This window comes from Pyrus communis, chromosome 9, assembly GCF_041283825.1.
Source record: "Pyrus communis isolate YQ-2024b chromosome 9, ASM4128382v1, whole genome shotgun sequence".
NCBI lineage: Eukaryota > Viridiplantae > Streptophyta > Magnoliopsida > Rosales > Rosaceae > Pyrus > Pyrus communis.
In genome coordinates this window covers 8206622-8219363 of record NC_142573.1, presented here as the reverse complement: position 1 = coordinate 8219363, position 12742 = coordinate 8206622, and the positions used below count along the sequence as shown (strand labels likewise).

Here is a 12742-nt window from a genome sequence, read left to right as displayed (position 1 = left end):
ATTTGTTTGCAAAATGGAACGACTCCAACTCGGATATTTGATTTGTCAGGAAAAAAAAAAGGACTCCAACGACATGCAATAAGGAGGAAAAAAAAATTCCATTTTATAATACCGAGATAATCATATTTAGAAGGAATAATTTGTTGTGAGAAGGGAAGAACATGTTGTAGAATTAACATTGTACAACTTCAGAACCACAGTATTACTGAGAAGGTATATAGAAATTAAAACTCTGTATACATTGTTTTGCTTTCAACGTTTGGTTTGTTTTTCAGCTTTTCTTCTGGCGCGCTTTACCCTAGAGCTTGGAGATGGCTTATATCCACCACTTTCACCATATTCTTTCTCGTCCAGATCCCTAAACGATTTCTGCAGATTCAACCAAAGAAAAGATAACACTTGTTTAAATCTTTTGGTACAAATGTCCAGATTTATTTGACCATATAATTAGAGAAAAAGAAAAACAACATAGATTAAATTTTGTGATTGAGAGAGAGAGAGAGAGAGAGAGAGAGAGAGAGAGAGAAGTTACCTCACTAAGCTCAAGAAAGCTGACAGCATAGAAGGTAACAGCTGCAGCAGCTACAATTCCTAGAACTGGAAGACCTAGTTGTTGTATCCCGTCCATGTTTTTCTTTGATTTCCTTTCGCTTCCTATTTCTGTAGAATATCTAGTGGTCTTCGCTGAGAGTGGATAAGGTGCATCACATCTATTCCAACTATACATATATATGGAGGATAGAAAACCAGCAACTTAAAAGCAAGTTGGTTGTATTTGTATGGTTTACTGGACCAAGTTTACACACCAGTCATTCACTTGTTGAGCTGGTGCCACTGGCCCACATGCATGTTTCTTCCATTAATTAAACATCTCTTGGACGGTAAAATTTTAAGGAAAAATAATGAAAAAAACTTGAAAGTTTTGAGTTTTAATCAAAATGACAAAAATGTGTTGTAAGTGAATAGTATCATGAGTGATTTTTTAGAGTAAAAATGTCATTTTCGTTATAAGTGAACAGTATCGGGAGTGTTTCGTTAAAACTCCCAAAATTTTATTACAATCAATAATTTATACTAATTTACACTAAAAAGAAGGGGAGATGGGAAGAACTTGAACTCAGGAGACAGTGAGTTGAAGAGAAAGACTTTAACAATGAGGGCAATCAACTACTTGCGTTTGGACGGTTATCTAAAATATTATATACTTACACTCATTTTTTTGTTGTCATCTGAACTATAATTTTAAGCACATTGTCATTTTAATTTTTTAAACTTTCTAATTTGTCATCTCACACATGTTCATCAAACTTTCAAAAAATAAAAAGCCCACATGTGCATTGTCTTCAGTGCTATTTCGGACTTTTCAACTCCCCGATCGCTTGGTGGTACTGCCAATTGGTATAAGTGCTACCATTTTTTTGTGTCATTGAAATGTTATCAACTGATTTATATTTTGTGTAACTGATTTATATTTTGTGTAACTGATTTTGAACTAGATATGATCTTTCTTACTTTCGATTTGTATGAAATGTACTACTTAGTCCCTTAGAGGTCTTGTCTGGTATCTTGGACAGATAGACTATCTTGGGCCAATTGATAAAAACAATTTTATTCACAAGATCAATACAATTTGCCTATATTTCCGTCTTGTTTTGACAAACGATATGATAATCTACATTGAATACCTCTAAAATAAGAGAAGAGAAGAGGGTTTAAATCCTGAATGAAGAGGAATCCTCTATCCACCATTTATGCTTAAATTTCTCTTCATTGAGGTACCAATGATTGACCAAATTCTAATATTTAAAATATTTTGTGACTTAAACTATAATGAGCTTAAGAATTGTGTTTGATTACAATTTTATAGGAATTAATCTCATGAGTTGATTCTCATACAAATAAAAAATTCCATGAAATGAATTTGCATGGTTTTGCTCCACTTTTTAAGTCAAAAACTGAAACAGCATTTTGTCCAACATAAATCATCACTACTGAACATATTCGATTCATATAATGGCTCCTGCATCATAACAAAGGATAGACCAAAATTAATGAGGAGTAAACAAACCAGCAGCATCTGAATACAAACTAAGAGCAACCATTCGATCCCCGATTGATCTTCATTTTTCATCACTAATAAGCTCAAACAGACTCTCCTTGTATGTAAACTTGCTATCAAAGTGACAGGACCACTTCAGATTATATAGGTCAGTGATATCCGCGAATTTGTAAAGCCCGCCATTCACACGCTTCACTTGCTTTTTTTCACACTTGATCAACTCCAACGTCTCATGGCGCCCGACGAATCATATCCCGATAACTGCCCCATTTTCTGGGATCCTTATGATGTCGGAGAAAATCGATTCTGGGTCGGGGAGTTTGTCGATTCTGGGTCAGGGAGTTTGTTAATCTTAAACCTATTCAGCCTAGTCAAAGAGTCACTCACACCATATTCTCTCATGACCCACATATCAACTTGTTGATCATCCCAAAGTTTTAAATTTCCCTCATTTCTCATTGTTATGGTACGCCATACACACAGACATCCTCCAGCAACTGTCAAACGATAAGGTCTAACAGCGCCGCCAGTGGACCTTTGAAACTTGATAGGCAATGGCACTACCCGGAACTTCTCGTTGGCCAAATCAAAAACAACAATAGTCTGCTGCTTCCAGTTAAAGTACCCGGGCCAGTGAAGCGATTCATTGAAAAGAAGCCCGTTTATAATATCAGTACTGTGGCCGAAACCCTTGTCAGGTGCTGCAATTCTTTTCCAAGAGTTGTTTCTTGATGAGAATATACATTAGGCCAATGAAAATAACTGGTTAAGAATTTGTAGTCGTCAGTGACCGATACATAACCAAAACCGATATGATTAAGGACACAGCTTTTGTTTTCTGACGATGGAGATAAACTTGTAGTCTCCGGCAATTTTTGCAAGAATCCGATTGTAGGGTTCCAGATATAATAGCTTGAGACAATCAAATCATCAGGATTGTCGACAGTAAAACACACCAAACCATTGCACAACGCCAATAGCCTGACATGATCTCTCAGCGGTTTCTTGCGCGATTCCAGGAGCCTGGCACGATCGCTTTGCAGGCGTTCTACTGGAAAGGTTAGCTTTCTGACAGAAGAAACATCCCCAAAGGACGAAACCGGGTCCAAGTCAAAGGAGAGGCATTCCGATGAGGAGGAGTGCAGCTGGAAGAGGAGCCTTTGGTGCTGAGATGATGCAAATTTGAACTGGGACTTGGCAAATTGTTGATCGGATAATATAGAACACCACCGTTTCGAGACGCACTTGAATCGGACTACAGATTTTGCGGGCAACCTAGCGAGGATGTCCACTAAAAGGAAAGAGTCCTCCACCGCTGCTTGCTTGCGTTTGCTCATTCTTACGGGTATAAACTCACACCGAAGAGAAGAAATTAGGGTTTTTCGTCCAACTAAAAAATTAAGGCGCATTACGGGAGATCAAAAGCAAGGTACATATAGAAGCTTTGGGCTCAACTTCTCGTTAAACCAAAGCGTCCTTCTTTTCTTTGTTTATATTTGTTAAGTAGTGCTACATTTGTCAAAACGTAATGTTGTTCATATCATATTTTTATACCACTGATGTGAATAGTCACATTATTTGAAAAATTTACAAAACCCAAAAAAATGAAGGAGAAAGACTCATCGTATGCCACAATCATTATTTAATTAACTAGTTTTTCTTAATTATTAGTTTATTAAATAATGAACTAAATTTAAAAATCTGATTAATTCCAATGATGTGGCTATCCACATCAAATGCCACCTAAGATGATATGAAAATGTGGTACAAAAATATAGTATGAATAACATTACTCTTTATCATATATTTCGTGAATAGAGGTTATTAGGTCCACTAATACATGTGTGTTTTATCTCTATTAGAAACAATTTTAACAAAAAGCTCTCAATACTGTTCAATTTGTGTCCTTCTTGGATAGAGATTAGAGAAGCAATTTAATTAGGTTTTTAAATTTAAAATAACTACAAAATAATATTTTATAATATAAAATTAAATATTTTTTCATGTCGGGCTTATTAGTCCAGCGACATATACCAAACACTTCACTAGTTTTTGTCCTACTTAGTCTAAGCCAAGCCAGTTTAACTTAATCTCTGAAGTTAGTCTAATCCGAAATAATCCGGTGCAACAAATGCACCCTAATGGTATAGAAAAATAGTTCAGTAAACCCTTATTTCATAAGGAAAACTAATGAAAATGATTTGAAAACTTTGAGTTTTAACGACAATGACAAAATAAAGGGTAAAGTGAATAGTACTAGGATTGACTTTTTAGTGTAAAAATATGGTTTTTCGTTAAAATGAACAGTACCGAGAGTTTTTCGTTAAAGTTCCCTATTTCTTAAGATGTCCAATAATGTAGGCAATTTTTGCTTAACTTTTTTTGCTACATTGTTAGAGATACACATTTGATGATCGAGGTGCAAACTCGAAGAACTATTTTAAGGTTGGACAACATTGAATATTCCAACCAATGTTTCTCCCTATAGCTAATTAAGAAAAAGAGCATATCGAAAAAAAAAGGGAAGTATTTGAAGTTGAAACATTGCAGAAGTATTTTATGATCTAGCAGCATTAAGCATTGTATTACCAACAAGAGAACCTTTTTTTTTTTTCTTTTCTTTTTGTGAAAAAAAAAAAAAGAACTTTGATATGTAATTAACTGATTTCAGCTTCTTGAATATTTGGAATCTTCTGCTTCACATACTCAGAGTACTCATCAGGGTCCATTAGGTCATCGAGGCTTCCATTTACCTGTATCATCACAACAATTAACCGACAGAAAATAATCTAAACTGTATACTAATAGAATTCTTTTTGTCAATTAAAAGAAGGTGAAAAGATAATTTAATTTTCTATCACAACAAAAAAGTTAAGGGCAATAACATAATTTCTCAAAACAAAATTTTGTTCGTTTTTTTGTTTAAGGGATCACCTACAAGTGATTTTAACATTTTTAATTTAAAAAAAAAATTAAACCTCTTTCCCCACTCCGATGTTCTCTCTCATTCTTTTCCTCTATTCTTCAATTTTAAAAACAAAAGTAAAACATTTCACACACACTTTGTGTATGGGCATATACTAATTCGTTGTTTAACTAAGCAACGATTCATTAATCAATAATTGTCAAATTATTGGTCTAGCAGTCTACTATTAATCTAAAAGACGCTAGACGCTAGTCCGGCGGTAGGCTGGGACCTAGGGGCTAGGCAGCTAGGCGGGGCCTAGACGAACTAGACGAATTTAAGTAAATCTATTATATTTTGTGTAAATAAGTGTCTGTTTATACTTAAAATATATATAATTTCATTATAAAGTACAAAATAGAATGACATATATATACTTATGAAGTATTAGAACATAATAAAAACATGAGGAACAAACATATAATGTGTGTTCATTTAAGTATTCAACAAATCTCTTACAATTTATTGAAAAAAAATAAAATGTAAAATGAAAATTATCTATTTTCTGTCTAAGTGAGTCACAACTTAGGCGGGTTTGGACGGGTGCCTAGGATGTCTAGGCGGGTTCCTCAATACGTTTTGGCACCCTTTCTTAATTTTCAAACGCCCAAGCATTAATCGGGGCGGTGACCAGCCGCATAGCACCTAAGCGGGGCCTAGACAGTGTTAGGCAAAGATTTTTAGAACAATGAATATTGTTCTAAACTTGACTAGATGTTCAATTTAGTAAGTTTGGGATCTAGGGTTTTTTACCCAAAATTTCTCGATGTAATTAGTAGTTGAAACGATTCATTATAGGTGAGATTTAATTTCTTGAGGTTTCCGATGTAAGAAATATGCTTTAACAATAATGGAAAAATTAGCATATGATGTTTCTTAACTTACCAAACCTGGAGAGCTAAGAAGCACCTCTTCGTTCACTTCAATTATGTTGCCCGAGACAGGACTCTAGATGTCGGTGGAGGCTTTCACACACTCAACACTTCCTACAGTGCTGGCTTGCGTAACTGCAACACCAGTATCAGGCAGCTCTACGTAAATAATATCACCTAAATGTTCCTGAGCATGGTCTGTTATTCCTACTGTAGCCAACTTCCCTTCGTCAACTTTCGCCCACTCATAAGACTTTGCATACTTTAAACTCTCCATAACTGAACATACACACATGATATATAAACATGAGATAATGTTTATGTAATAAAATGTAACGAAACAATTAAAACAGAAAACGAAATCGCTGTCAAAATGGAGAGAAGGCTAAGGGTTTTAAGAATTACCAGAACACAAGTCTCTGGACGGAATTGCAGACATCTTCGAAGAGAAAGCAGTTCTTGTTGGCCTCCACAACCTACTACTCAATTTCATCTTCCTCTCTCCGCTCACAAATTTTTTATATATATGTCCTCCGCCGCTACCGTTGAGGAACTTGATAGAATCCATGAGTTGCTTCCAATTTAGTGTTAGTAAACCTCACTCGTCTACTCGTCTACTTATGTACTGTGTGCATATGTGGCGTCCTGTCCGACCCTTTTTTTAGAACTATTTTTCTTTTTCGCTTTCAGCTGCGGAGTCTTTGTAATTTATTCTTCTGAATTTTATTATAAAAATTCCCGTCGACCGAAAAAAAAAAAAAAAAATCACACAAATGGGTCATATGGGAACTAGGCAGGTGGCTACTCATGTCAGTTCAGGTTTATGCTTCATCGGTTATCGGTGATGTACACGTGATTAGGAAACATGAAGTGTCGACAATTTTTGCTCTAATGACACGCCAACACATTTGAGAATGTAAGTTAGGAAAAGGATCCGATGTAATTGTGTTTGTTCATCGTACATCGTACGGTCAGTTTTCATTAGGTACTATTTATAATTGAATTTTAAATTTTAAAATTTAAATAATTTCTGATCATATGATATACGATGAACAAACACAATTACGAGATCCATAGGATCCCTAGGAAAAGGATCAGGCGATGATCCTTTTCCTGTACGTTCGACGTATAAGTAAGTTTGATTATTTTTTCTATTGACTATTGTATCTATTGTTAATTTGTATTATAAGTAATTAAGCTCTGATACTATAAAAGAAGTTTATGTTACATCATACAACTATTTCACAAAAAGAGTTCAATTTACTTATAAGCTTATGCAAGGACTATCTGATACAATAGGGTCCTCCGTAAGAGGTATTAGTAACACCACATGCCATAAAATTTCTTACTACTATATTAATTATGGGAAAAAATTTTACCCACCTTTTTTTTTAGCTTTTAACAATTTTCCTTTAATTCTAATTTTCAAATTAAATAAATAAAACATACATAACGAACATAATTCAGTAAAAATGAGTGTGGCTAAAAAAATGTGCGTATGTATTTTTTATTACAAGAGATATATTACTCTCTAAAGTCTAAACTACCATAAAACAGTAAAAAAGGACTTGAAATCGGAACACGGTGAGTTTTTTCCACCCTCCCCCATTTTCTTCTTTTTGTTTTCATTGTTAACCTTTATTTGGATTTTTAAAGAAAATAAAAGAGTACTTTGTGATAGAAAAATGAAATCATATAGCGTAAAATATGGAGTCTAGGTTTTTTTTTACTTAAAAATATGTTCTATGTGTTTTTGAACTAGGAAGTAGCATTTGAGGGATATTTTTTTGTTTATAATTTGAGAAATATATGAAGTTCCATCGTCTTATTTTCATTTGAACGTGAATGTGGAGAATATGAAAAGGACGAAGAAACTTGCGAGAGTATAGGAGCAATTAAAAAGTTCTGGACATTAATATGGTACTTCTCAATTAGATTTTCAAATCTAAGGTATTGCACTAAATGCGTGGTAACACTACTACATAGATGGCATGTCACGTCCTAGATCCGTTATGCTGTAGCACAATATTATTCACTTTGGGCTCTACCCACGCCCTCACGGTTTTGTTTCTGAGAACTCACGCGAGAACTTCCTAGTAGGTCACCCATCTTGGGAATGTTCTCGCCCAAACTCGCTTAACTTTGGAGTTTTGATGGAACTCGAAGCCAGTGAGTTCCCAAAAAGCCTCGTGCTGTAGGGAGGGAGGCATGTACATATAAGGCACATCACTCCCTCTCCGCTGGTCGATGTGGGATGTTACATGGCCAATCCATGCATATATAAGCATAATGTTTTTCTTATTCCATAACTAATTGTTTTGAGAGTTTTCAAGCTCATTTGTAAATGCTTTTAAAATGATTGACAATGTCGAAAAAATATTTTGAATTCCAAAAACACACGCAATTGTTATTTGTGCTATTAGAGATTGTTTATTCAAGTAGTTAAGCATTCATTTCATTTTCTTTCTATTTGTGATCAATGACCAAATAGGACTGCCGTCTTTTTTTTTTTTTTTTTTTTTTTTCTTTTTCGAGAAGAGTTTCTTCTCATAAGTTGGCCAAATTTTAGAAGTCCACAACAACTAGTCGAAGGCTCAAAGGTGGTGTTTGGCGGGCTATGATTTAAATATTCTATTCCAAGAAATCTCTGTTTTCTGCCATGAGAGATTTCCCACATGTTTTCCCGTTCCAAATATTCTCCGAATATTTGTACATATATAAGTATGTATATATATGGGGATATTATATTTATGTTTTTAAGTTCGAGAAATTAGACCAATAGGTAGCCAGTCAGTTATTTTTGGAAAATAGTATTGAAGGAGCAATGTAAATAATTGTCTTTTTAATTATATGGCCCGTGTCAAATGTTAAGGTCTTTTACAGTATGTCGAGAAAAGTGAGTGTCATACTAATATGTTGAAATCATATTGAAATTATACTCTTACAGTGGGTCGAAAAATTTAAGTGTGAAACTAATATATTTATGGGGCTTTTAGATCCAGGTCCAAAAATGTAGAGTGTTTTTAGGAATGAGTCCAGTTATCTAATTATATGTTTTTATTTCTTTTATACTCATTTTATATTTTCTAAAAATATTAAAAATCAATTAAAATCTTCTAATATTATACATTTTCCAACTCCAAAAGAATATATTTAATATCTTATAACAAAAATACTAATATACTAACATAAATTTATCTACAAAACATTTTACCCTAACTCAAGTAACAAATATATGAATGTATATAATACCTATACGTGAGATATGAAACCTAATTAAAATGTAGAAAAAACATAACATACCTACAAGTAAGACACATTAATCTGTGACAGGTTGATTATAAAAAAAGAATATGTCATATAGGTAGATAAATATAATTAACCTGTGATATAGGTTGATTATAAAAATTAAAAATAAAATCTATAAATGGGGTTTAAAGTAGGAGGAAGAACGAGAAATAACAAAAAGATAAATAAAAAGAAATAAGCAAAGAGATAATTGGGAAGAAATTTGATTTTTATAATAAATCTTATCATTGAACAGATACCTATTGATAATTAAATAATTAAATATAACAAATTGGACTTATTTTAATAAACTGGACTATTCCTACTATTGGCTCAAAAAATTGGACTTATATCAAGTTTCCCCTATATTTAACTTACACTAGTGTAACAGTAGTGTTATAGGCATCAAACACAAGTTGCCTAATTTCTATATATATGTATCACACTCATTCAAACTGTGGAATGATTAAGATGCGCTTAATGCTTCATTAAAATGGTACTTGGAGTTTTGTATATAAGTTTCAGTATTACCTTAATAGAATCCTAGCACATGTTAATTCCATTTCTTAATTACATTTAAACCTAACTCAATGTTTTTGGTACCACTTTCACATGATTCTTCCATAATTAACCTCCTTACGGTATTAGAAAGTTTAAGTCAGAATGTTTAATTATAATTAGTCTGAATCTGTAAACATCTTTGTTTGTTCCAATGGACTGTGTTCGACAAGGATCTAAACCAAACATTTCCTTGTGCAAATAATTGTCGTACCAAACAGCTAAACATATATACTTCCAAAACACACGATTCCACCGGCTATCATAATTTTGCATGTTACAGTTTTTTTTATTATTATTATTTTTTTGTCAATCAAAATAAATTTCATTCAAAAAAGTTAATATAAAAGTAAGGGCCATTAAAAAAGGAGAACTTTAATGAAACACTCATAGTACTGTTCACTTTAACGAAAAACCACATTTTTACACTAAAAAATCAATCATGGTACTATTCACTTTACCCTTTATTTTATCTTAATCGTTAAAACTCAAAGTTTTCAAATTATTTTCATTAGTTTTTCTTTAAAAAAGAGAGTTCAAAACTGCCAAGTAATGTCCAACTCCACATAAAGCAATTACGACAAAATATGCCCAAAAAGGCAGTGCTTAGAACTGAAAAAGAGCAAAAAACTCTAGAACTGAAAAAAAAAAAAAAAAAAAAAGCAAACAACTGCCTCCACCATATCAGCCGCACCACCATTGCAAAGCCGCTGCTACAGGGCAACAAACTAAATGAATGAACGGAAAACGGGAGTAGACAAGCCATCTAAGCTATGAATGCTCCCATGATCCAATCAAATCGTGCAAAATGAAATTTAAAAGCTACTAACTACCAAGTCATTGGCGCTATGAGCACTCACATAACTTAGATTACATCTTTGTATTATAATTTAAATTGATTAAAGGGTGCTAGAAAGAGAAACATTGATCATAGACCAAACTCCTCAAATTGTATAGGACCAGTTGAAGAAAGTAGAAAGGAAGGTTGGACTGTTCAACCTTCCTTTTAAAAAAAAACCTATAATGCCAAATTGGAAATTTTGTTTAAATTAGTTTATAAACATGGATGCCAAAGGTGAGAGAGGCAAATGTCTTAATCGACTAAAGAATTAATCGGTCGCCGATGGCCGCCAATCTGAGGGGACCCAAAAGCCACCATTTCTTTTTTCTTCTGTGGCAATGACTTTTTTAACACAAAAGCGACCCACGAAGTGGCAGTTTACACCAACATGAAACCGACTTTGAACCCTTAAACATGAAGGATTATAAAAAAATGGCATAAATGATTGAAGTCCCTCTCCTGTTATAGACTTTTTTTTACCTAATTGCTATAGACTCAAACCTTATATATTTTAGATTTTTAATTGAAATTCCTCTTATGCTACATAAATGACATAATAATAAAAGAGATGCAATAATACCAATAAAGACTCAACTTTTTTTTTTTTTTCGCTTTCATTTACACTACCAATTTAAGTATTCAAAATTACTTATGGGTTTTGATAATAATAATAATTGCTTATGGGTGCATTCTAGATTATATAAAAAGGGATTTTATTTTATTATTTTTATTTTTTATAAAATGAGTACATTTATATAATAAAAATTTGGCTACATTTTATGTCACATCCCCGCCCGGGACGGATCACTTCCTGGGCCCGCTCCACCACCATAGCACGATATTGTCCGCTTTGGGCTTACCATTCCCTCACGGTTTTGTTTTTGGGAACTCACGAGCAACTTCCTAGTGGGTCACCCATCATAGGATTGCTCTCGAGCGCTTCTCGCTTAACTTCGGAGTTCCTATGGAACCCAAAGCCAGTGAGCTCCTAAAAGGCATCGTGCTAGGTAGGGATGGGAATATACATTTAAGGATCACTCCCCTGGGCGATGTGGGATGTCACATTTTATATATAAAAAATTGCTACATTTTATATAGAAAACAATGGGTACATTTTATATTAAAAAAAACAATGGTACATTTTAGATTAAAAATAAATAGATTTTACATTAAAAATGGGTACATCTTACATAACAAATGGGTACATTTTACATAAAAAAATGGTACTTACAACAAAAAATAGGGATACATCTCTACTAATTAATAAAACACTCATTGTCAACCAAAATCCTATAAAATTATCCGTTTAACTCTCTAATTAAAACAAACATGAATAAGAAATATAGGGTAGAAATGTAATTTCAAACAACCAAATTTTGTTGTTTTTTTTCTTCCAAAGCCTCACCTACATGTAATCCTAACATATCTCTAATTTAAAAATAAATAAATAAATAAAAAAGAAAAGAACTTTCCACTCCCACATTCTCTATCACTCTCTTCCTCTCCTTCTATTTCAAAAACAAAAATAAAAAAAATTTCTCACACACTTTGTGTGTGCCCATATGCTAGTAAACATAAAACAAAGTGGTACATTTGTAAAAAAAAGGGTACATCATAAATAAATTATGGGTACAAATAAAAGGTTAAAAAAATTATGAGTACAAATAAAATTTTAAATAAGGGAAAAAAAATAATATATGGGTACAAATCAAAATTCAAAAGAAAATTGGTACAATTTAAAAAATAGTTGCAAATAAAAAATGGGTACAAACTAGAAATATAAATATATGATAAAAAATTTAACCATAAATATAATATATCAAATGTAACATTTCTAATACTAACTAAATATATTTAAAAATAAAACTTTATTACTGTGACATGTAAATATTTTATTTTTGAATAATTAATGACGTTTATTAAAACCGAATGACTTTGATCAAAATTAAAAAAAAAAAAAAAATTTAATTGGAGTGAAAAAAACTAAGAATAGGAACCTAATTTGGAAATAAATCTTCTAATATTCTAAATATAATCAACCAATATTTATACAATCACACATTCACATAACAAAATAATGGAATTTCGAATCAGGTTTCAAATCTACAGATTTGAACAGATGAAAATAGACTTACTGTTTTGGAATCCGTACATTTCAA

General features: G+C 32.7%; 2 protein-coding genes across 2 annotated transcripts; both read right to left on the bottom strand.

Moving 5' to 3' along the window:
- Positions 1 to 101: 101 nt before the first annotated feature.
- On the bottom strand, positions 102 to 731 carry LOC137738665 (uncharacterized). The gene is made up of 2 exons (XM_068478138.2): positions 533 to 731; positions 102 to 369 (listed from the first exon to the last, which is right to left on the bottom strand). Exons 1-2 carry the CDS (start codon positions 725 to 727, stop codon positions 253 to 255), a joined length of 312 nt encoding a protein of 103 aa, XP_068334239.2. The 5' UTR covers positions 728 to 731; the 3' UTR covers positions 102 to 252.
- Positions 732 to 2341: 1610 nt separating this feature from the next.
- LOC137740476 (F-box/kelch-repeat protein At3g06240-like) lies at positions 2342 to 3396 on the bottom strand. Its single transcript, XM_088700644.1, has 2 exons — positions 2903 to 3396; positions 2342 to 2786 (listed from the first exon to the last, which is right to left on the bottom strand). The coding sequence occupies exons 1-2, from the start codon at positions 3394 to 3396 to the stop codon at positions 2342 to 2344; spliced, it is 939 nt and encodes a 312-aa protein (XP_088556770.1).
- Between the last annotated feature and the right edge of the window lie 9346 nt (positions 3397 to 12742).

Bases quoted from the DNA above. Each gene is read 5' to 3' on its own strand.
- LOC137738665 (XM_068478138.2), bottom strand. From the start codon at position 727: ATGTATAGTTGGAATAGATGTGATGCACCTTATCCACTCTCAGCGAAG. The intron at 370-532 runs GTAACTTCTCTC...TTGAATCTGCAG, and splicing joins GCTTTCTTGAGCTTAGTGAG to AAATCGTTTAGGGATCTGGA.
- LOC137740476 (XM_088700644.1), bottom strand. From the start codon at position 3,396: ATGAGCAAACGCAAGCAAGCAGCGGTGGAGGACTCTTTCCTTTTAGTG. The intron at 2,787-2,902 runs GTCAGAAAACAA...ATTCTCATCAAG, and splicing joins ACTACAAGTTTATCTCCATC to AAACAACTCTTGGAAAAGAA.